We start from the raw sequence: 26760 nt of genomic DNA, 5'->3' as shown, positions 1-26760 counted from the left end.
AGATTTCCAGCGAATGACACCTCCCCCCCTCCAAAACCCAGTAAGTACAGTACTTACTAGTTAAGAAAGCTAGGCTCCTCAATGAAATCGCTTCAACATGCTAATGCGTTGGTGTAACAGTCCGGGCGTGGCAAGCTTCTAATGTCTCCCGACTACCGCGAAAGGAACCCTTCTTTCATTGGAAGACAATAAACATATTCTACCCGTACATGAGAATATAATGCGTGGGCGCGGTGGGGTGCTGTACCAGCTGTCAAAAAAAAGTTTTGTCAATTGAGTGTCCATAATATTGCAGTAAGTGAAAAGACCACGGGCATTCTTCCTCCCCCTACATTCTCAGAGTAGGATAGAATTTATTATTAGAACAATTTATTACTAAATTTGCTAAATTTAATATTATTGATTACTAATAATTTATGCTAACACCTAGCTTTCTTAACTAGTAAGTACTGTACTTACTGGGTTTTTTTCTGGGGGGGGAGGTGTCTTTCGCTGGAAATCTCGCCCCCTTCTTCTTTGAAAATACCTGTGAAACCGGTTTAATTCCATATTAAATTCCATATTAATTCCATATTTAATTCCTTCACTTCTGCATAAGCTTTCTGGAGGAACAGTGGATGGGATGCGGCTCTTTCTGGGAATACTGCAAATTCACAGGTGCCTGACTTGATGGAATTCACATTATCATATTCACATATCACCCCCCCTCTCTCTCTCTCTCTCTCGCTTGCCCTCCCCCCTGTGTATTGTCTGTTTAGGGCAAGCGAGAGAGAGTGTGCTGTCCTTTGACAAAACAAGGCACGCCAGATAATGTGAATCAAAACCTGTTTTTCTAGCTTTTAGTACCACCTACAAGTCATCTTCTCAGAGGAACACTAGAAAATCTCAATGTCCAAAATGAGTGCGCATGCACGCACACACTCATGTACACATATAATAAATATTATAATAAACTTGATTTGATATAGCGCCTTTAAAGGTGGCTTCTCAAAGCACTTTACAGAATGACAAAAGGAACAACAACAATTAAAAATAAACAATAAAAAAGCACCATTTCAGTGAGAGGGGTGAGCCTGTTTAGTCGAGCAAAGCAGATGTGAATGATTTTTCGAGCCTTGATACAATTCACAACAGAGTCTAATAGATTTTAAATCGTCAGGCATTTTCTTGATGGCAAAGGTCTCGCGGTGGATGTTGCAATGGGTCCATTCATTTCTGGAGCAACCTCTCTAATTCATGCAACTACGACACAGTGTTTCCCAAAACCCATCGTAACTAAAGTATTGTGTTAAATCCTTCATAATCTATGTGCTCCCTGACCCACTCGTTAATCACTAAGTACTTCTTAAACTGGCTACCTTTTGTGCCAACCTTAGCGACAGAGATCACCAGATAGAGCACATTAATTTCACATCATGACAGTTCTCTGGAAAGTTAGTATAGTAAGATTTTATACTAAGGATTTTGATATTTTGTTGTACTATGTAAGAGGAAATTTGGAAAAAGAACATTTATTTATACAGTTTTGAATTTATTATTCATCTTGGGTAAATTTCATATTCATAAGTCAAATGGTCCAATAAAACTCCCTCTTTTAGTACTTTATGAGGTGGAGTTTAAATTTTATTTAAATTCCATAAAGAACTTGAAAAATGCTAAAGCAAGGAAAACATTTGATATATGTAAAAATATAACTTGGTTACATAAATATTTACCTCATTACTGCTGGCAGTTAATTGATTTTTTTGTTCTCTTTATGTTTTCTTTCTTTTATCTGTATTTTCTCCTCTACTTGTATTTGTATGGGAGCAGCAAGGGCACATGCCCAGAGAAACCCAATCCGTTACAATACATTTAATTTAAAAAATTAAAAAATGCTAAGTTTTATACTTGACTAGATTATATGAGATTCATGATGAAATGCAGTAATGCATTAAGTTAAATCATTGGGCCTAATATTTATTTATATTTAAATTTCGAATACCGTTTTATGTTCTGTCGTGATTGTTGACGGTAAAGCTTAGACCTATTTGTTTTTAAATTTGATTATAGGTCCTGTATTTGTTGAGTGAAACATGCCAAGCTTAGTAATTTTTTCCAGATGTCATTCATAATTTGGTTAATAAGACCAATTAAAATGTAGTTCCAATACACCCAATAACTATAAATAACAACAGTATTTTCTCATGAAACACTGTGATTCTTAACAATGGCAGCGCGCCAAAAAAATCTTGCTTTAAATCAAAGACGCCATGCAGGATGCATACTGTACACTGTCCATGCAGTCAGTCTTGGTTTTCTTTTACAGCATGTAAGTCTTTTATTTTATTTTCTGTTAGAAACAATAGGTGTCCCATTTTGTGTCTATCTATATACTTTCGCTTAATTGGTTGTTAAATTATGATGTCATGTTTACTTCATATTCCTTTTCACAACTTTATTTCATCCCACTGAAGGACCAAAACCTACACCATACTGTATAATGAAAGTATTGTCAATTGATTGTTTTTCAATCGACTTGTGATGCTTTTTGCTAAGCGACTTCAGGGGTGAGGTTAACAAAGAAGTACTTTATACTTGCTCTTAAATGACCGATTAAGAGGGTTTTTGGAAACGCATGAAAAAGTAGCACGTATGTTATGTACGTACATCGTAAAGCTTCTCGTTAATCTCTAAGATTAATCGTTTTTTGGGAAACTCACCCCCAATCTATTTTTACTCATCTGGCTCTGTAAAAAAAAATATAGACAAAAGGATTGGTGTAAAGGTTAAATTCCAAGCTGAAAAGACAAGACTCAACGTGTCTTCTCTAACTCTTCAGTTTACAGCTCATCCATGGTCATTCAATATTAATATTGTAACAAACAGCCAGCATACAGATGGTACAAGCCGGTTGCAGTGCGGTGACAGTACAGCCCTCTACTCCCCAGTGCATTACAGGGATATTGGCTGCATTGGCTGAAGAAGATCTGTAGCTCAGCCAGCAACACCTCTGTTGAGCGACACAGGAAACCCGGGTTTGAGCCCATGTGGTGAAAGCTGAACCAGGACAGGAGCAACCGAGAGCACGAGCCCAAGAACCCAAATTCATTACAATATTATAAATAATATATTCAGTATGGCATTTAAATTGGAATGTTTTTACAAATATAAGAAGAGGCGATACACAATGTGTAAATATAACCCTTTTTTCCTCCTTTAACTTAAAGAATTCCGTGAAGAAATCCTAAATCACGAAACCATCACTTATTATAATTTATCCAGATACACACACTCACACCATAGCCAACAACAAGCTACAGTATAGTAATGGACTATTTTTATATATTTGGCTATGTAAGAAACAAAGTAATTCTCTGATCGTGCTCTGAACCACCTTGGTGCAGCGCCATACATTGCCTAATACCACTATAAGGACAATAATATATTTTTTTAAAAACGAACGTCAACTGTTGCCAAAATGTCCCTTTGTCATATTTTGTCTGCTTAGTTACACAACTCCATTTTAATATTGCTATCAAGAGGTATTAAATCAGTAGAACTTTTATGAAATTCAAGTATTTTAAATGTTTAATTAAAAAGTAAAAATATTACAGAGTACACAAAGATTCTAAGCTGATCACAAGGATGAAAAATCACCTGTTAGTCGCACATAAAAAGTGTTTTTTTAACTATCTAAACCAGTTTTTTTTACAGTTTTTAAAGTCATGCAATGTTTGAGTTAGGGAGGAAAACATTATTGTATCTTATTTTTTATTTTAAAAGTTAAAAAAATCATTTACGCATCATGTTGATAAGCTGTTCTCCGATTATAGACAATTGTAAAAAAGAATCCTTCCCCCCTCCCTTGTTTAATTGAAAGATGTTTGTGAAGAAATCCTTAAACACAAAACCACCACATATAATAATTCATCTAGCTGGTTCCCTGCTGAATGATGCTGACGGACCAGGTTTAATTCCGGGTGGTGTACTATATAGTACAGTTTAAACTTTTAAAAAAAAATTCCATCATGTTCACAATAAGCTATAATAGTGGACTATTTTTAATCATTCGGCTATATGAGAAACAAAGCGAAAGTAATGCTCTCATCGCGCTTTGAACCGCCTGGGTGCAGCTTGCTACATTACAGTGCTCATTACCAATACAAGGACAATAGAAGTTTTTTTTTTAAGAAATGAATGTCAAAATGTTTTTCCAAACCATCCACTTGTGATGCTTTAGCTGCTTAGTTACACAAATCCATATTAATATGACTATCAAGTGATGTTAAATCACAACATTTATCTTTTTACAATTACAGCAAGTAGTGTTCTTACTATGTATTCTTAGAAAAGGATAAAACGTCATGGTACAGTTTCAACATACTGTACGGTATGTTCTCCATTACCACTATAAGAAAAATACAAGCTTTTAAAAAAGAAACAAATGTCAAAATGTTTCCAAAATGTCTAAAATATGTTTCCAAAATATTTTAGTTGCTTAGTTACACGACACAATATTAATAATATTATCAAGTGGTATTAAATTAGTACAACTTTTATTTTTTTACAGTAACAGCAAGTGGTGTTCTTACTACAGTATGTATTCTTAGAAAAGGATAAAATGTTATAACTTTTTTTGAAGTACACAATATAAGCTTAATAATGTTAGAACAAGCACGTTAAAACCAGAACCTACATAAGTTACCAAGTTAAAGATTTTGATGCATAAAATATTTATACATAATTAAAATATTTATGATGAAGGTGGAAGGTTGTGTACTTTTGTCCAACTGAGCAATCTTGCTTTTATAAAATATTAAACTTTAAACTTTTTCATGTTTAATTATTAACATGCTGTAATACACAGTTTAAAATTATTAAAAGTCTAAAGAGCATACAACTTAAATTCTTAATTGAAAAAAAATTGTCCGTCAGCAATGACCGGGATTCGAAACCGGGTGTTTTCTGGCGAAAACTCAAATGCTGTATATGAGACATTAAGCTTTATTAGCTCCACCTAGCGGTTTTACAAGGTGCTTCCGGATACTATCCTATTTCAATAAAATCAGCTGTTTCTAGAAGCTTATTGATCTATTGAGCCTCATCAGCCTTTCCTCAAGTGGATTTATGCACTTGAGACATTTTTAATGAAATTCTTGATAAAAAACTAGTACTACATACTCAAAAGTCTATGCAATCAATCACATGCTGAATCACATTTCTAGATTTTTTGTGCTTGCAAATGATATTGAAAATCTCAAAACACTGAGATTATTTTTTGTGTAGTGTTTTAAGTGATTTGGTTCTTTTATGTTGCAGCTTTTAGATTGCATATGAAAATGATTGTACTAAATGTTCACATAGTAGAGCTCCCTTGTTCAAGAAGTAGTCTTCTATTGGTTTATAATTAGGCTGTATTGTACAGTGGCTATCAAAAGTATTTACCCCCTTGGACTTTCACATTTTATTGTGTTACAATATAGAATCATAATTGGGATTTGTTTGCCATTGATCGACACAAAACACTCTATTATGTTAATTATAAATATAAAACAGAACATAACTGATTGCATAACTATTTACACCCCTTGAGTCAATATTTGGTTAAGGCACCTTAGGCAGAATTTACTGCCAAGAGACTCTACAAGCTTTGTAGATCTGGGCACTGCACTCCAAGCCCTCAGGTTGGATGGGGGACAATTTGTGAACAGCAGTTTTCAATTCAATTCAGTGCTTTGAAATTTTTCTTACACCCTTCCCCTGATTGGTTCTTTTCAATAACCGTGCCGTCATTTTCCTTTGAATGTTCCTTTGTCTTCATAATGTAGTTTTTGTTGGAGACTGTATTAATCAACTGTGGGACTTCAGAGAGATAGGTATATGTAATCTGAACTCACGTGAAACATCTTAATTGTACAAAGCTGGACTCCATTCAACTAATTGTGTGACTTTTAAAGATAATTGGTTGCACTAGAGTCTATATCTAGAGTAAGTGGGTCATGCAAAGGGGATAAATACTGTATGCAATTAGTTTTCTGTTTTATGTTTAGAATGAATTTCAGAGGATCTGTAGAATTTTGTTTTCACTTTCACATACTGTAATAGTGTTTAGTGGCAAAACTAACAAGCAAAACATCCCAATAAAATACATAATGATTGTCCACGTCCATTATCCATATTGTAACACAATAAGCAAGGCATGGTGAATAGCTACTTTATATGTTATACAGTGCAAACATTAAACATAATGTGCTTTAATATATATTAAATAATATAATAATATATATTATACTAAATATATAAAAACCAAAGTTGAAATAGCAAATTATTGCACTGTTTATATGTAGAAAGATTATTGCTAGAATAAAGTCTTTTGTTTCCAAAGAAAATAATTTTTAAAATCCACACAGTTAGACCTGATGTGAATTGTTTTAATCAAAAGTTTGTATACCTCACATATACCAAAATGTATTCTCTTCTTTTACAATTTTGTCTGTGATTCATGCATTGCATGTAAAGAATCTATTGAAATTCAGCCATAACCCATATATCACAGCCCTCCTTGCATTGAGGAAAATTATTGACGGATGCCAACCCATAAATCATGACTCATAAACAGCCTGATTAAGTATTATTGGAGGCACTACTATTGTGTGCCTACATAATTTATGTTTTCTTGACTTTTTCTAGCACATTTTATTACCCTCAATAATCTAAATAAATAAAAAATCATCAAATGTTTCACTTTTTTTGTATTTTGTTTTTTTAGCCCACCTGCCTGAACAACCAGCTAGTGTATGTGGACTGTAAGAAGGGCACTATGGTGCAAGTGAACAGCCCCCAACGAATGCTGAGGATGGCAGATCCTGACTCAAGATACAGTGGCTACTACAGCATGCAGAAACAGAACAACTTGACAGCAGACAATTTCTACCAAACTGTGTGAAGAGCACAAAGCACTGTTGAGCACTGAAAGAGAAAATGTAGTGAACTGTACACAGAAAAAACAAACAAAAAAAATAAATAAAAAACGCAAAACAAATACAGTATAATAAAAATTATCATTGAGAAAAAATATAACTGATTTCGCACTTGCCTGATGGATTGTGGTGGGTTTGTGAACTCATTTTTCAGCTCTGGGACAAGACAGGCTGTCTCCTGCAGCGTGCCCGATGATAGCATTTCTGTTTTCTTTCGCGGTGATATTCTGACCAAGTGTTTCCTAGAACACTTTAGCACCAAAGTTCTAAAACCTGTTAAAGATGTATGTTCTTTTTTAATATTATTGTAGAGGGAATGGACCTTGTTGGTGTAAGTATCTTTCAGAATGACTTTAAAACTAGGGAGCCTCTCTGCAGGGCAGACCCAGACATTGGCTTTCTTTTCTGCTCTGAAACTGCTTTTGACGAAGCCTAATCCGCTAAAGGACTAAAAATGAAAGAAAAAAAACATGCCTCCTTTTAAACCTGTTTGCTAGAAGCATTGCAATAGACTGGAAACTACAAGGCATTAGGCCTGATATGTTTGCATAACAGTCTTTCCAAAAATAAGGGCTTGCACTTTTAATAATGTATCTAGAAAAAGTTAATATAGCAGAAAACAGCATAAAGGGCAGGTTAATATTGAACACATAAATTACAAACGTGTGCTGCTTTTGGTTTTTAATGACAAGTTCTACTGGGTTTACTAACCTACAAGGTAACAAATTATAAACACAACACAAAACAAAAGCCTTGAGGCCTACTGTTTTCTGTATTTGAGCACTGGATTTTGATGTGTATATGTAAGCAGAAGGTAGACGTCAACCCAGTTTCTGCCAGTTTTAAGTTACAGTGGGTAATTGGAGGGTTTTGAAGGGTTGGAAGCTAATGCTAACAATATACTACAAAAAATCAGTAGATTTTTATTTACCAGTTATGCAGATTTAGAAATTGCTTCCTTACCTGGGGAGCTGCTTAATTGTATATTATTCAAGCACCTCTATATTTTTCTTTGCAGCTCAGATTCAAATGAAAATAAGATTATGCTTCCTGAAAAGTTATCATTATAGGAATATTTATGTAAATAGTTTAATGCTAAAACAAATAAAAAGTATTGTATATATATTATATATAATTTTCTATTTTTTGTTTCCTGTTGAATGTATTTATAACTGAGAAAAATAGATTTTATCTGAAATAGTTAAACAGGCATTCCACATCCATGCTTCAAGGCTTATGAGTTTGAGGCAAAAAGGAAAAGAGAGCATCTCATTCTACCTATGTTTTTGTTTAATTTTGTTTTTCTGTGCCTTTTCTGATAATTTTCTGATAGTTCAGCTTCACTCTCAAATGCATTGCTCACTGCAGTTTGCTTCACCTTGATGAAACTTTTAATAGAGTGCATAGGATGTGTTAGAAAATGTGGCCCAGACAGAGTGTTTTTTAAAAGCATGGCTTCCAGAAACATTTGTTTTTATCTCCTTTAAGAACTGTTTCAAAACTTGTCAAAACTGCTGGAATGTCTTCAGAAATAAGCTGGGAATTTGTGGTAGTTTGTCCTTGTACACAAGGACAGGGATACAAGGATTGTACACAAGGAAAGATATTGTACACAATAAACAATGCTTTTCATGAAAGTTTCCCTTTCTTTGCTTAATGTGAAAAAGTTTTGTTTGTTTTTTTGTTTTGTAGTGGAAATTACAGATATTATTGTAAATAGTTGAGTGGCACTTACCAAAAGAAAAATGTTAGAAAAAAATCAAACAAATTTAACATATTGATTTAATTACCTAATTTATTAAATTGAAAATATCATTTGGGAAATATAAATGATTAGTGTATGTACTGGTCTCTTCAAGAACTTAAACATTTTAACAACAGAAGGTTCTAGATAGAAAAACTGTATCTTTAGCTAGTTTAATGTTTTGACTTTTATTTTCTCCTACTAAGATTCCTTGTTTGATAAAGGCAAAATTTAAGAGGCTTTAAATTCCCCAATTAAGAAACTCAACAAGTTATTATTGAAAAGCAAACTTTCCTGTATTTAGAACGCTTGCTGCTGTGAGCTGGGTCATTTTCTGAACATTTAACACAAAGTAGAATGGCAAGTGTTTTTTCTTGTACATTTCTAAAAGAAGAATCCTTCTATATACTGTATCCATTCTGTGCTCCGTCATTGTGCTGGTGTAAAAATAAAAAGTGCAAAGAGATTTCTAAAGAAGATAGATGAAGATGTGACTTTGGAATTTCCTTCAGTATCACAGATTGCTTGATTACTTTTTCCTTTTTTCTTTTTTTTAACTATACAATAAGTACAATAATTTCCTGTCATTTTGTTTTTTGGCTCTTTGCAGCACAATAAATAATTTTAAAACAGCTTGTGTAAGTCATTCACTAATATTTGTTAACAGTTTATTTAAATATCCATTTATACTGGACAATTTATTTCTGGACATTTGTCTGCTACCAATATTTTAATGTCACATTTAAACAACATTTTTGCACTTGAGCAGGTACAATTATAAGGAATAATTTGTCTAGACTCTTGGAGCACTACTTTGATATGGTCAGGACAAGTAACGTTAAAACACTGTAGTACAGGAATTCTAAAGTATACTGTACTAAGCCCAGTAATGTGTAGATGAATTTAACTAGAAATTGTGGCTTGGGCAATGCTTATTTTTTATATTGCTTCTTAAAAGTTGTCCTGAAGCTGTTCAAGAGTAATTGAAACAGTCAGATGTCAAACCAGCATGGTTCAAGTATGATGAAGTCCTTAATTTCATAAAGATTGTAACGCCAAAAGCAGAGCTTCTAAAACTTAATTAACTGAGGGACCCATTTTTAAACCATCACTTTTAAAAGTGACATTCTACCCATCCTTGCTCTCTGTTTTAAATGGCAAAAAGAGGTGGAAATATTGCATTTGTAACAACAACGAAACACCTACTGAACATCATGGATTCAAGAGATTCTCAATAAAAGAAGAAAAGCAGCACTGTTTAGTAATAATGGATGTTAATTTGCTATCACATTGAGGGAAGCTCTTTTAGGGTCCCCTGTTTAGAAACTACTGCTGTAACAGGTAAATCAGCATTTGATATTGTGCGGCACCAGGTGCCAAAGTTGACAGAGCTATTAAAAGAAATATGTCAAGGTAGGGTGCAAAAGTAGCACTAAATAAAATATTATAGTATATCTGTTCAAGGCAAGTCTTACAAAAGGAAGACAAGATCCATTTATTAAAATGAACATAAAGAAAAAATGCATCTATTACAGAAAAGCTTTCTGGTATTTGAAAACAGCGATAGATGCATTCAACATCTGATATCTGCTATTATTATTGCAGAGAATTGGCTTATGCAAATTTAGTGAGAGCCAAAGTAGAAAACTGTCATAGCAATTTTAGTAACACTAATTCTAATTAAAAAGTCTAATAGAAATTGAAACAGTCAGATGTCACCACCCTGCCAAACAATTCCATTGGATCAAAGCCTAAACAATCCAGATGCAACACAGCCAAGCATACATACAGTGAGATCAACAGACAGTTTAAGTGAGCAGCTTTGTTTAAATGAGTTTAAATGAATAAATTACCTGTACACCTTTTCAAGCCAAAAAGTCTTCATCAAGTCTGTTCAATGTTATCTTCATAGATAGTTAAGGTGCTTCAAGCAGAATTTACATGGAGCATAGTACCTCTCTATGCATGTTATAGAAGCCCACCAGGAAAAACACACAAAAATGTTTTTCTGAAGAAAATTCCAAAGAAGAAACTGAATGTTTTGTGACTATTGCTTATTAAGAACAAACAAAGTTCTTGAACAATTATGTGAAGCTTCTGAATCAGCTTAAAGGATGGATATTTTTACACCTGTAAAGCAGATGGATATACTGTACTCATACAAATAATTTTATAATGAAAACCACTTCAATTCAGGCCTCATATAATATTACCATTTTAAGTTACCTTTAAGATTTTATAACACAGTGGTGTTTCTTTTAAAAAACTGATGAGCTGTGTAGTGTGGACCAGGTAACCAGACAAATCATTGAAAATGCATTTTATTGTGTTTAGATTGAGAATTTAAAAATAAACAATAGTAGTTAAAAAAAATTTCTACATTTAAGGCAATTCAAGGAGCTTCCCAAGTGCTTCAACCAGCAAAGACACTGTGACAAGGAGGCAGATTAACTGGCTTTCACCCCCCAAGCTTCACTTAGAGTGATTACCACCTAGCAAATTTCCTCCACACTTAAAAGGCTTCACAATGCATTGGTGCTATTGCAAAACAATACCTACTGAATACAAGTTTTTTGCATCTATTATATTTCTTTACCTGAATTCCTGCTAAATCTGTATATTGTAAGTCAGTTAAGTGGATGAGGCTTGTTTAGTACCTTCCAGCTTCTTTGACCTGACCTCTGTTCTCTCTGGCTAATGTTTTGGTAACAAGGAATTCTTTCTTCTACTGTTTTGGTCTCACATAACCCCTTCATTCTTTTTTTCGGCAAGTCTTAGATTTTTATCATTTAGTTCAATTTAACCCTTTGATCCTCATTGTTCTGACCATTCTCTCTGAAATGGTGATCTAGTTTTCTCTCTATCTCACCTATATTAATGGCAGGAAGTTTTCTGCAAGAGATGCAGTACATAAGATCACTAGATACACATGTTCTGGGCTAACATGTATGGAGGTAATGTAGTGGCTTCATTTACAGCAAACAGCTATTTCCTTTACAGCTCCTTACATCCCAAGCACACTAAAAACTCTATACACTTCTTAGTTCATCAGACTTCATCGATTATGCATTGATGTCACAGACTTTCAAAATTAAGCCATTAAAATGTGTTCTTTTCTCTGTTTTGAAAACTCTTAAAATAAGTGAATTACTAATGAAGTATAATGAGGATGTCCATTTCTAGTCTTTGGAGGGTGTACTGTATGTGTCTGGAATTTTTCTGTTTAAAGCCTCTTGAAATCATCAACGCCTAAAGAGTTGGGTGATGTGGTTACATTTGTTCAATTAAGCCAAAAATGGACTGTGGCTCATTAAGACTTGACTTGAAATGAAAAACTGCAGACACAATGACCCTCTGGGACCAAGACTGCACATTCCTGATATATTGATACTAAGATCAATGTTAACTTTTCAGATATGTCAATGCTTCTAGTAAACTAAGTAATCATCATCTGTTTCTGTAACTTATTATGCAAGTCACTTCTTTAAGCTGGGGTGCTGTGTGTCTTTCAGCAGGTTATGTTATTGCTTATAGCTTTCTGCTGACATGAATTTTACTCTCCCATCATTCTCTGGCACTGGGTTAATATGAATTCCTATGTGTTAGTGGAGGTGTCAGAATGCTACATGAAAGACAACCATGCTGAGCAGAAAAGATAAATGTGACCCGGCCTCTCAATCCACTCAACTGAAAAGCAATCCTTTATTATTTCACCCAGAACTTCAGGCTGGTTTCTTAATATAATGACTGGAAAGTATATTTACGCCCATTTTTGTCTGAAAGTTTAGTAGACTTGCCTTGCAGTGTTTCAGGTTCCCAGGATTTGAACCATGTTTTTATTACACATTTGTTACACTGCATGAATTTAAACTAAAGTAACCCTATAACAGGACATTAGTTTATTAATATAACTATCACGGATGTTGGAAAGGCAAGCCGTGGAATGACAAGGAGAGCAGTAGAGACCCTATGCGTAGCTGAAAAAGGGGTAACACGGGGGTTAGCCCAGGCTCAGGGGGTCAGACAATGTCGGAAAGAAACATATGCACTCAGACCACGGACAGGAGTGACCTGGTGCTAGGCGGCTCTTAGGACATCTGTACCCTCAATGCTGAACCAGGAGCAGAGCAGACACAGGAAGTAAATAGGCTACACAACAAGACACCGGAAAGACATGAATAATCACAGGGAACTAGGAACAGGACAGAAGTAGAGCGTCTTCTAGCTATACAGGGGATGACACTAACATGATCAATAAAAAATAATTTTAACCTATAAAATACACAGAGATGCTTTATATTTCAGAATGTCAGACTATGCTGGTGAAGACGTATTTAATTAATGTTTGTCTGTTTTAAGGGGAATTTGACAGTCTAAACATTCAGCCTTTGAGCTAGTTTGAGGATCTATGCATCACCGACCAGCTGGCCACTGATCTTAAATATAAAATTAAAGTCCATAATTTAAAAAAGTGTTTAACAATAAAGCTATCTTTGAAAGGTTTACAGACATTTCATATTTTACAATCTTATGCTAATATGAATTGGAAAAAAATGGTACTGTATGTACTGTATGTCAAGCTTCTAACTTATCATTGATCTCACTTTAACAATGCCAGGTGGAGTATAAAGCAATATACCATAAACCTGTATATGCACATTGTTCAGGCAGGTTACATACTTGTAATCAGATTTTTGTATGTGAGGATTAGTATGTGAGGAGAGCTTGAGAGTCACAAAACAAGAATCAGATACTCTATGTCTTTTTAATAGCTTAGATTTTTTATTTCCAGCAGACTAATACCATGCCTCTTTGCCATCAGCCTCTGGCCTGGTTTAATGAACTGCGTAACCACTGGGTTTTAATGCCTCATGTATCACCCACAGCGGCTGCATTCCATTCATCACCAAGAAGGCTGCATTCATCACTCTGACTGGTTCTGGACCACACATCAGCCCTTTATTTTACTCTCCCTTTGTCACCACTATTTCCACAGTTCCATGTATCAAGCTTAGTTTTAATGCTCTGTGTGTTTTACGACAAGTGCAGCTGTATAGGGGCTTTTGTTTGCCATTTGATTTATTGCTTTGTTGAATTTTTCAGATATACATTCATGGAAGCCTAGTTAATGCTCTCACCCCTCTATTAAAAACTGCAAAAACTGCAGAGTGCTGAATTAGAAGGCAAAGAATCTATAACCCCTGACATAACATGTTTTAAAGACCTACAGTATGTCTGTAATCTATGGAGTTGCCACAACTCCATAGTGAAAGTGAATATTCTGGACAGAAAAATAGGATCCAGTGTTTTAAATCAAAACTGTAGTACAGTAGTACAGACTGTAAAATAATACAAAGAATTACTCTCATGTTTAAATTATTATTTTTTACAAGATAGTAAAATACATGATTATTTCTATAATATAGTTACAAATGGGGTTTATGAAATTAGAGAATATGCAGGAGATGGCCAGGATAAATCAATAAGTAAAATAAATAATCATAACCCCCAACTTGTAAGGATTTTGCCAAGAATATACCCTAGCAGGGTATATTATACTTATAACAACTCTTAACAAGGTTCAAATACTTATCTTCAATCTGGTCTTCCAGTGTGATCTCAAACAAGGAACTCTCAGCTTTGACACTCTCTCGTGGTAATGTCTGTCCTTCTGTTTCCTCCTCTCCTCTCTGGTTCTGTTCCCATCCTTCCTCTTAGATGGTGTCTTTCTGGACTGTTGATCGACTCTTAATCATTTACCCTGAACCTATGTGACTAAGGTAAACTTTATGATTACTTTGATCACTGAATCTGGACCCCTTACTTCTCAGCAAACATCCCCTTTTCTTTGAAGCTTGGAAATGTTTACACTGCCAAATGTTGCTTACTTTATCTAAATTCTTAGATACACTTTCATAGTCAGTTATAAGCTGTAACAGTAGTATGCTACTGCTTTATACTGGTATTGTTGTTACTTAATACTGTTAACACTACAGTGACAAGCACTGGTATTTTCCTCAGTCTTTCCATTGTTTTTCAATACTTTTTACTCATCTTATTTTCCATGAGTTAATTCATACCTCATAACTTTGTATGGAGTGGGCAGTCTTTGTAAGACTTGGTGTATCTGTCTCTCTTCTTTCTCTTTGAGCTTCCCCTCAGTCAGGGGGTCTTCCTATACAGATAATGGTGTGAGTGCCAGTTAACAAAGATGAACAAAGATGAAAAAAACTCTGAACTGTTATCTCTGCCCACATCCGAAAACCCCTACCCCTCAATTATGAAAGCTCTGGTAAGGAAAAGGCTTCATAAGGCCCAGTCCGTAGGACTGAGAAGAAAATTGACACATTGGGGAAACACACATTGCACCACTGGATAAAGGAAAGGACTTGAAAACCAGAGAGAGTTACTTCAGAGAACATTAGAGGAAGGCTACGACATCATCTTCCTCCCTCATACTATACTCAACAGGTTTTGGGAGAGGTAATTTGGAATTACCTTTGGAATGACTCATGTGTAGTTGCACAGATACAAAGTCTACAGCCACACATGGTGGAGAATAAGGAAGTTTACACAGAATCCTCCACACCACCCACCTATGAAGGAGATTCAGCTCCAATTGGAAGAGAGTTGCATCTCTATCCAGACAGATCATCAAACCTTCAAACAAAGGTTAGACACAAAGGTTACTGTGTCACTGATAAAACACAGGCTGCAATATTTGATACCCACATCATATAGTACCATTACTGGCAGAGCCACCTGAGATCCTTTTTCATAGATAGATACTTTATTGATACCGTGAGGGAAATTGCAGTGTGACAGCAGCTTAACACAGTCAACACAGCAACAGAGTAATGAAATTATACAATAATACAACAATACAATACAATCAGTCAATACAATACAGTCAATGAGAAGTGCATTAAGAAGAGTTGCTCACAGTCCAGAATATACAAATAACAAAACAGAGCAGTACACAAAAAGTTGTATTGCACATTATAAATATAAATATATTGCACAAGTCCCTGGCATATATTGCACAAAAAACAGTTGTAAATGGGAAAAGCCAGATTTAAGCAGAGAGTTTACTGCTTAGTCCAAAAACAGGTCAATGTCAATGTTGGCCCTGCCCAGACACAAAGTGGATGCGTTGTATAGTCTTATGGCAGAAGACAAGAATGACCTCCTGTAGCACTCCCTGTCACACCGTGGTTGGATCAGTCTATTGCTGAACGTGCTCTTCATTCTCACAAGCATATCATAGAGGGGATGGGAGATGTTGTCCATGATGGCCTCTAGTTTGGACACCATTCTCCTCTAGTTCCCAGAGAAACTAGTCAAGAAACTCAGTGCACTGGGTCTCAACACCACCCTCTGCAACTGGATTCGGGACTTTCTGACAGGCAGACCTCAGGCTGTCAGGCTTGGAAACCACACCTCCGGCACACAAACTCTGAACACTGGGGTCCCCCAGAGGTATGTGCTTAGTCCATTGCTCTACTCCCTCTATACCCACGACTGTAAGGCCAAACACAACACCAATTCCATCATCAAGTTTGCCGATGACACCATAGTTGTAGGTCTGATCACAGACAATGATGAGAGGGCCTACAGGGAGGATGTCAATCTCCTTACAACGTGGTGCGATGACAACAACCTCACCCTCAACGTCAGCAAAACCAAGGAGCTGATCGTTGATTTCAGGAAACCAGACATTCCCCTATCCACATCAACGGAACTGAAGAGGAAAGGGTCAGTAACGTTAAATCCCTTGGCGTCCATATCACCGAGGACCTCACATGGTCTCTCAACGCCACCTGTCTGATAAAGAAAACGCAACAGTGCCTGTACGTCCCCAGATCCTCACTAACTTTTACAGATGCACTACAGAAAGCACACTGACAGGCTGCATCACAGTGTGGTATGGCAACTGCAGTACTGCTGACCGCAAAGAGGTGGTGAAAACTGCCCAGTCCATCACTGGGGTTGCCCTCCCATCTATACAGGACATTTATGACAGACGGTGCTTGAGGAAAGCTCTAAGCATCATCAAAGACCCCACACACCCCAGCTACAGACTGTATGATCCGCTACCATCTGGAAAACGGTACCGGAGCATTCGGGTCCGGACTACCAGACTCAGAAACAGTTTTTACCCCCACACTATCAAACTATTAAACTCCCAGCCTCTCTCACTCTCACCTCACCTCTCACCTATGATCTGAACCTCACAGTGTCTTCTTTCTTACCAAAAACCCAAACACACATTGAAAATCTACCTCTACCATACATGTCAAAAGCTCACTCCCCATAATTTCTATCCCTTTATTTCATTCTGTTGATGCATGTTTTTGCACATAACCTGTTACCTTTTTGTTGTTTTGCACATTGCCTGTTGTTGTTTTTGCACATTGCCTGTTGTTGTTTTTGCACATCGCCTGTTGTTGTTTTTTGCACACTGCCTGTTGTCTCTGTCTTTCTGTTGTTATACAATTGTACTGTTGTTTTTTTTTCTTTGTACTACTTATGTCCGAGAGCTAGCTAAATAGCATTTCGTTATACCATATACCTGTATATGAGTATAATGACAATAAACTTGAACGTGAACTTGAACTTGAGCCACTACCTCCAGGGGGTCCAGGCCAGACCCAATGACAGACTTTTTGTTGATTAGCTTTTTCAGCCTGTTAGCAACCCCTGCTCTAATTCCAGAGCCCCAGCATACCACCGCGTAGAAAATGGCAGTCGCCACAACCGACTGAAAGAACATATGTAGCATCTTACTACACACATTGAAGGACCTGAGCCTCCTCAAGAAGTAAAGTTGGCTCTGACCCTTCTTGTAGATGGCCTTGGTGTTCTTAGACCAATCGAGTCTATCGTCGATGTGCACTCCCAGGTACTTGTATGAGTCCACTATCTCCATGCCACTCCCATGGATGAAGACAGGAGTAGACATTTCCTTCTGAAATCTGTCACCAGCTCCTTCATCTTTGCCACATTCAATTCTCCCCACAGCACTCCACAAAGCTGCTGACCAGCCCTCTGTACTCTTCCTCCTGCCCATCCTTGATACATCCCACAATTGCAGAGTCATCTGAGAACTTCTGCAGGTGGCACAACTTTAAATTGTATTTAAAGTCCGAAGTATAGAGGGTGAAGAGGAACGGAGAAAGAACTGTCCCCTTAGGAGCCCCTGTGTTACTCACTACCTGTTCAGATACACAGTTCTGAAGTCTCACAAACTGTGGTCTGCCTGTCAGTTAGTCGGTGATCCATGAGATCATGGAGGCACCCACTTGCATGTCCTCCAGCTTCCTCCCTAGCAGTAAGGGTTGGATAGTATTGAGGGCACTGGAGAAGTCAAAAAACATAATCCTCACAGCGTTGGCAGTCTTGTCCAGGTGTGAGTAGGCCCTTTGCAGCATGTAGATGATTACATCTTCCACACCAACATTGGGCTGGTAGCCAAACTGTAGGGTGTCCAGCTATAAACTGACCAGGGGTCTTAGGTGGGACAAGACCAGCCTCTCCAGTGTCTTCATGGCGTGAGAAGTCAGCGCAACTGGTCTGTAGACATTGAGGACAGAGGGGCGCCCTTTCTTTGGTACCAGGACTAGGCATGATATCTTCCAGAGCACAGGGACTCTCTCCAAGTGCAGACTCAGGTTCAACAGTTGCTGGAGCACTCCGCTTAGCTGACCAGCACAAGCCCTCAAAACTCTGGGACAGACGTTATCTGATCCTGTGGTCTTACCCTGATGAAGCCTCCACAATTCCCTCTTCACCTGGTCAGCCGTGATGGTCAGCCTGGCCAGGGGGATGGTCCTCATAGTGCTGTCAGTGCTGCAGGTGTTAATGGGAAAGGTGTTGGAGAGTGGCAGCTGCGGGGGATGGGGGGGGCGGGTGAGTAGTTGTTGGGAGTTGTAGTTGTAGGCAGTCGTGATTGTGGAGGGATGGAGGAGGTGTTGGGCAGTCACAGCTGCGAGGGCTTAGGGAGCGTTTGGCTGTGGGTGGATGGATGGTGAGCCACAGAGGGCCCTGAATCAAACCTGTTAAAGAACTGGTTCAGCTCATTGGCCATCTCCAGGTTCCCCTCTGTTATACCCCCAGCCTGTTTGAAGCCAGTGATCTCTCTCATGCTGCTACATACGTCCCTCACTGTATTCCTTTGTAAATTGTCTTCGACTTTCCTTCTGTAGGCGTTCTTGCTCTCTTTTAACTTCTGTTTTAGTTCCCTCTGTACACCCTTAACCTTTTCCCTGTCCCCCCTCCTAAAGGCTTTCTTCTTGTCATTCAGAAGAGCCTTCAGGTCGCTGGTGATCCAGGGTTTGTTGTTGGGAGAGCAGTGTACGTCTTTGGTCGGAATGGTGTTGTCTATGCAGAAGTTAATGTAGTCAGTAACACTGTCCACCATGTTGTCTATGTCATATAATGGCATATACAGATGCAGCCATTCAAAACGGGTGGGGTATTTCGCGGTATACCACAGTGGGCGTGTCACATCAAAACACGGTATAACGCGGTATATCGCGTCATTTGACGTCATGCTGGAAAGTATCCGGAATCACCTTGTAAAACCGCCAGGAGGAGCCAATAAAGCTTAACCTCTCATGTACAGCATTTGAGCTTTTAAATTTAAACTGTGTATTACAGCATGTTAATCATCAGTCATTAAAAAGCTGGTATATTTTATGAAAGCAAGATTGCTCAGTTGGACAAAAGTACACAACCTACCTTTATCAGAAATATTTTAATTATGCAGAAATATTTTATGCATCAAAGCCTTTACCGAAGATATTACTAATAGTATTAATAATGAATGACTTTGGACAAGCTATAAACTCAAAGTATTACGCTGGTCCACATTCTTTCTAACCGTCATTTTAAACGAAAATACTTTTATTTTTTTCTTTGACAAACACCACAGCATTTCGTTGATCTAACTTACGAGGACAGGACATTAGCTAGCCAATATGATAAAGGAATGACTTTTTTTGCTAATTTCTTTAGCACATTTGTACAAGCACTTGGAATCTGTCCAAGCCCTACTTTGTCAGGCATTTTCTTTTACTGCAACGGACATAAAAACCCACTTCAGAAGGGTGTCAGCCAGTCAGATTCCAGGAATCAGTACTTTAAAGAAAAAATACACACCAGTATTCCATTTCTCCCTAAACATTTTAAGCATCGAAGTCTTTAACTAACATGTGAAATAGCGTGTAAAAAAGTGGTAGTTTTAAGCTTTTCTGCTAATATAATATGGAATCGAGTATCTAAAGAAATTAATAACTATATAATTATATTCGTGTACTGCGACAGGGCTGTGTAGGGCTGTTTCACCTCTCTCTTCATGCGACTTCCCCAGTAGCCCACTGGTCTACATGCCTGATTACTAACTTACAGGTTGTGTGTTCAAGTCCAGCTGGTGCCGTGACTTTTCTTTTAACAAACATTTCTTTGATAAAATAGAATAGCAATATTATGGACAATTAATTGACTTTTATATTTCTAAATATCACAACATGATCGAATTTAAGCCATTTTTAATCACAATGAATAGTCACCTTCTTCCCTTCTGACAATGGTCCCTGCTTCTGCTTCCTGCTTCTATTGTGTGTGCGTGAGGGGGGATCCCTTTAGATCTCCCTTCAGATTTAAAAGGTTATTAATCATATCTTCGGTGTCGCGTCTTACCAGTGCAGCTGATCTTTTGCTGCCTGGGTCAACTATCACAAAGCTTTAGAGAACTTAACATTTCTATTACCAACAAATTGTAAATACGACGTTTACATTGGCATTATTAATTTTTCACATGGATGTATGGAGGATTGTCAGCTGTCACTGACAGTAGACCCCCCCTCTTAGGCTGCGCACACAATCTTTTAAATTTTTATAGAGAAATGGAGGCTGTACAGTATGCGTTACAATATAAACATTTATATTGATTTAAATCGCGTTTTGATTTAAATCGCAAATGCGTGTTTAATTATATTAGGTTTTTTGAATCATAATTAGACAAATGCAACATAAATTGATATCTTTGTCTTCTAAATATCTTAATAAACTTTCAGCATAGCTTTTTCCCCGTTTAGATTTATTTTTCTTGGGATTTTGGGATCAAACGTGGAAAGACTAGATTGTAATCGTTTTTATTTTTTAAATACGTTTTAGAAAAGTGTAATCTATACTAAAAAGCTGTACACCACCTGCTATATAGATACATATTGTAATACTTTCGGGTTTGGATAGGACGGACACAAGAACTCAGACTTGTGGAGTTAAAGGAAGTGAAAGCCTTTATTTTTCTTCTCCGTCACCACCTGCCAGTCCGGCTCTCCCGCGCCTCCGCCCGCCAACAGCGCGAGCCAACACACCGCCCGCGCGCCTGAGAGAGAGAGAGAGAAAAGAGAGAGAGAGTAAGACCCAGGGGTGCAGAAGCAGGGAACTATTTACAAGGAAAACGGATACCTCCCCAGACTGTACGCCCGCTTCACTGTGGGACAGCCGCACTGGTCAGCGGCCTTCCTAAACCCCGCCCTGACCACTTTCACTCCTGTCCTGCCCTTCCCCGCGCACCCCAGCCGGGCGCTCTTCGGCCTCTGCCCGGGGAGAATGTATATTTAGATATTTAGACCGGGCGCAACATCGAGAGAGCGTCTGCATTTATAACTTAGTTTTTAAAATTAGTCAAGCAATATGAAGCATCTCTTTTTACTTTTAAGTCCCTTAATTATCATTAAGCACAGCTTTCTCACCACTTAGATTACTTTTTGATACCATCCTTAGACAAAGCAGAAACTTCTTGTATTTTCCGATGACATACAAATGGAAAGATTACAGATTTTAATCGTCTTTAATTTTGTTACGTTATACATTTTAGGAACGTTTCATCTATACAAACACCACAAAACTATTCTCGACTGTATTTCTGAATGTTATGTTACACTTACAGTAGTTCACTGTTTTAAATACATCTAATTAAGAAAGTTAGGTGTAAGCATAAACTATTAGTAATCAATAATATTGAATTTAGCACTGTAATAAGTTGTTGCACTTTCCCCCGCATCTTGTAAAAACATATTTTCATTGTTCACATATACATTAAATCTGACTATCATATGATAAGTTAAATACAAAACCAAAGAAAAACCAGGGTAAAATATAATTCAAAATATTTTGCTAACAATGTTAACTGTTTATAAATAATCAATTGTATTAACTAAGGAGTAGGATGGCACAGTTATTAGTATGCATTTTGTTTTGTTTCTTTTTCATAAATACAACAGTAGTACCTGATGTCTCAGTGGCTTTCAAAATTAAATTATGCATGCAAACCTGTGAACTGGCCTGTGATACTGGCCATGTAATACCCTGCATTGTGGAATAAAAGTTTATTTTAAAGGATAGAGAAAGCACAGAAAACAGGCAGTTAGATTGATCAGATTAGTATGAAAAGCCATTTAGCAAAGAGGGAATGAGAACAGTGACAAACTAGTATACTTTAGATCTTTTTTTCTGAACCAGGGAAAATCTGATCATGTTTCTCTATAACAATAATAAAAAACTTTATTTTATATATCACCTTTAAAAGTGGCATCTCAAAGCAATACAGTAGATGTAAAAACAGTTAAAAGGACCACAGATTACAAAGTAAATACCCAGACAAACACAAACGCGTTTTTAATAAAATGCTTTTATTCATTCAGCAGAGAGAGAGAGGGAGACACACACACCGGTTTTCATTGACAAAAAGTAATTGTTTTTTTTTACATTCCTCTTTTCTAACAGGAAATGTTTTGTTTGTGGAAGAACACGAAACAGCCTGTTAATAAAATTGTTGCAATTTTGTTCGGTCAGTTCTTCCTCCCGGAATTTATAGATCGCATCGATCAGTTCCTGCTTTATGACGGGCTTAGCAGTTTTCTGAACATAGTCTTTCAGCGAATGCCAAACCATCTCTATCGGATTTAGATCTGGGGATTCGGCTGGAGTTTTCACCCAGTTCACCCCTTCTGCTACAAGCCTCGCCCTTGCTGCTGTGTGTTTCGGATCGTTGTCTTGAAAGAGATGGTGCCTTGATCCAAAGTGCTCCCTGATACGCGGCATGCTGTTTCACCAAGACTTCCTCGAAGAATTCACGATCCATAATTCCTTCGAAAATAAAAAGTGGTCCAGGGCCTCTTCTAGATATACCCCCCCAGACCTGAACCTTCAGTGGATGTTTGGGCTTTGGCTTGTCCATATATCTCCCCTTTTTACAAAATGACATTGTTGAAAACTGTTCCAGAGCCACTGTTGTTTCGTCGGTGAAAAGTACATCATGAAATGCCTCCCCCTGTTCAATCCATTGGAGCACTTGTTTGAGTCTTTCCTCATTGTTTTTTAACCTTATCATGGGGCATGTGTTGGTTTTTCTGTATCTCCACCCAAGCCTCCTGCGCACTCTTCTTATCGATGTTGGACTAACGCTCGCAACGAGGTAAGCCCATAGCCGTCTTTGGACTTGCATCGCCAGTAGCTCATCATTTTTATCAGTCAGTCTGTCGATAGCTCGCACAATAGGACTTGAAAAAAAAGAGATCAACAGTTCGTTTTAAAAAGAATGTGCGTAGTTGTATTTACATGCAAGAAAAGTATTTTTAGAAAGTTTTTTACCTTTGAATCGTCCTCGGTTTAGATTCTCTTTGCCTCCTCTCCCCTTTATAATGTCGTCTCACTGTGCTTTCACAAACGAAGATGTCCATCGAAGCCAAATGCTGTACAATGTCTCGTGTTGACTTCCCGTTTCTTTTCATCTTCATTATTTGGTGTGAGAGAGTCTTCGTGATTTTGGCCATAGTCCGTCTCCTTACCAAAGCGATACAGTGGTGCAGCTTGAAGTCTGTATCTGTATATAGTATGGTACAGATAAAACTTACACCATACCAATGAGCTAATACCAGGGAAAGACACTCCTATTTTATTTAAAACACAATATGTCAGGAAATGTGTCTAATGCATTAGCAAGTTAAAAAAATTGCGTTGAAAACCCGGGCGTAACAATTGTTTCCTTTTTCTGATCACTCACTCTCTGGATACTCGTCTCACCTGTCCTGTTCTTTGTTTTCTTATTTATTTGCTGATTATGCCTGCTGCAATCCACTCCTGCCCTCACACCTAAAGAAGACTATTTTTAATTTCTTTGTGTGGTCCATAGTGCAATTAACTCTTGCTAATACATTTGCGGTCTTTTCAAAGTATGTGCTGTCCTTTGACAAAACAAGGCTCGCCAGATGTGAATCGAAACCTCTTTTTCTAGCTTTTAAAGTCGTGCAATGTGTAAGCAGGAACACATCATTATATCTTACATATGAAAAATACATAATATAGCTCCCAAACAAACGCAAACTTGTTTTTAATAAAATGCTTTTATTCACTCATAATCTGACAATTTCAGGAAGACTAAGGAAGGACTAAGAAAGTTGTCATCTGTTGTTGAAACTCTGTGAGCTTGGTGATTTTGAGACCACTTATTATCCCAAGTTGTTTGAATCGCCACAATTCAAACAGAGAAAAAAGAGCTAACTGACAAGAATTAAGATGTGGCTGTCAAAGTTGGATTAAAAAAAAACACATTGCCCGACATTATTTGCATGCTTGAAAAATAATTTTATTTCGAGAGACCGGATAAGTAATTCAAGTGTTTTTTAACTTCCTGAATAAGAAGTAATAATTTAACAATATGTGCAAAAGTTTTATGATATGTCGCTGTTGTGAATGTCTGTGGAGTGTATCTTATTTGCCTGTCCTGGCTGGTGGAGCTCATCCAGCTGTGTCTGGATATCTCGGTCAAATATTCGGCTAGTGTGTATTGTCTGTTTAGGGTTCTGTAGCATTCCACACGGCTGGACAGCGTGTTCCCCCCTCCCGCCCCTCTCTGTGTACAGTAGAGCCTCCTGTACTGGCTGGAAGGGGAGGGGGCAACAAGCTGCCCAGCCGTGTGGTTGAAGCTGATAACCTGGATTCTCTCCAGACACAGCTGTATGGGCTCCACCATCCAGGACAGGAGGCTCTACTGTACACAGAGAGGGGCGGGAGGGGGGGACAAGCCGATACATACTCTTAAAGTTTGATTAATAGGGAATATAATATAAAAATATAGTACTAAAAATAAGATACACTCTACAGACATTCACAACAGCGACTGTCAGAAGATAGGACACAGTGGCTCATTCACCCGCTGAATGGAAAGGGGCACTTTAATGTTCTATACGGCTAATATTAAAGCCAATACTTTAATATTCTTTTCTGTATGTTTAACAATAGTGGGTACTGGCCTAATTCGGCCCTGCACCCATTGTTAGGTGTTAATGTGTTGTTGTTAAGTGTGAATTTGTACCTGTTTCCCTGAGGTCTGGCTTTTTTTCTGGAAAACCATAACTCTGGTCTTGTCCAGATTGACTGTCAGCGCCCAGGTCTGACAGTGCTGCTCCAGCAGTGCCAGGTTCTGCTGCAGCCTCTGTTCTGTGGGCGACAGCAGGACAAGGTCATCTGCAAAGAGCAGGAACTTGATTTCTGTAATTAATGGAGATCAGTAAATCAAGGAACAAAACAATTATTGCGCCCGGCTCCTCAATGGGCTTTGACGTCCTAATGCGTTGGTTTAACAGTCCGGGTGTGGCAAGCCTCTAATGTCTCCCGACTTCGGCAAAAGGAACTTGCCTTTCATCGGAAGACAATGAACACATTCTAGCCGTACATGAGAATATGGCATAAATACACCAAGGGATTGGATGAGCTCCCATCACAAAAAAAAAACTGCGAGCCTGCGGTACAGCGACCACAGTACAGTATGGAGACCAAGACCTTTTACAGGAAGAGACGGGGTGCTTCTGCCGCCCCAGCTTCCAAAGAGCGAAGGGTAAGCAAATACAGCAGGCTTCATCTGAAATATGCGATTATAGCGCATATTACAAGGTATTATTGCCGTTTTGAATTTTACATTCAATTATAAATATTTCTTTGTAGCCTGTTCTTCAAGAAAACACTGCATGGGCGAAAATGATCTTTGAAATCTACCACCAGGACAGTAAAAAAGAAAGCGGTAAGACGGATAAAAAGAAAAGTTTATTTTGACGTCTGTTCCGCAACTGATGAATACTACTGTGTGACTTTATTTCTTACATGAATTATGTTATTTTGCCACAGGCTGTGGGTCTCTGCTCTTGGCCACTGGCCAGGGTGCCCTGTAGAAGCAGCACCTTTATGGAGACTTTTCGGCAGCAGCGGGAGCAGTACAACGCATTACTGGGGAGGATTGGGAGGCTAGAGACACTCCTGAAGATGCAGAAGAAGGAGACAGTATGTTCCGGCAGTCAAACAGTTGAGCAGCTGTCTCCCGATAAGTGCCTCTCCCCAACGCGCAGGTTGCAATGCCTGGTGGAAGCTCTGCCCCCCACAGAGCACACACCGCCTCAGGACACTCCATCCCGGCCTCTCCGCTCACCACCGTTCAGGAATTGGTTGATGCTGTCCTCGCCGTCTATCTCCCCTCAGGAAGCACCGTTTACAGAGCGGAATTCACAGACGCGAGTGGGACGAATAATTCTCCCAGATATCCAACTGTTACCCATCACTCAAGAGAAAGAGGGGGGGGTTGTACTTGCAGTGCATCAGTATAGATGGGAAAGCCAGAGCCGACCGCTACGCCGCCCTCATGTTTTGAAATCTTGTGACTTTTGAAATTTACTGGGGGTGGACCACATCTGTAAATTTCGATGGGTCCAGAGGCAAAAGTGCCTTGCCTTGCAATCTCCGGGAAACCATTAGTAGCATGGTGAATTGGAGATTTTCAACACTTACTCCGTGCGACTGGAAAAGAATTTGTGATCACATCAACGAAATGCTTCAAAGAAGGAGGCGCTCTTTTCCTCTAGTCTAACAGTCTGTCCACAAACAAAACATTCCTGTTAGACAAGAGGAATGTAAAAAAAACAATTATTTTTTGTCAATGAAAACCGGTGTCTCTCTCTGCTGGATGTCTCTCTCTCTCTCTCTATGCTGAATGAA

General features: G+C 38.0%; 1 protein-coding gene across 1 annotated transcript in view; it reads left to right on the top strand.

Annotated features, from left to right (window-relative positions):
- The window catches only part of crim1 (cysteine rich transmembrane BMP regulator 1 (chordin-like)), a 610482-nt gene extending 601883 nt beyond the window's left edge, over positions 1–8599 (top strand). Inside the window, exon 17 of the mRNA XM_088928119.1 lies at positions 6752–8599. Coding sequence (XP_088784245.1) covers positions 6752–6928 — 177 coding nt within the window. The 3' untranslated portion in view covers positions 6929–8599. The remainder of the gene's footprint in view (positions 1–6751) is intronic.
- Positions 8600–26760: the final 18161 nt, after the last annotated feature.

Source organism: Atractosteus spatula, chromosome 2 (genome assembly GCF_055471065.1).
Source record: "Atractosteus spatula isolate fAtrSpa1 chromosome 2, fAtrSpa1.hap1, whole genome shotgun sequence".
Taxonomy (NCBI): Eukaryota; Metazoa; Chordata; class Actinopteri; order Semionotiformes; family Lepisosteidae; genus Atractosteus; species Atractosteus spatula.
This window is presented reverse-complemented; position numbering and strand designations above follow the sequence as displayed.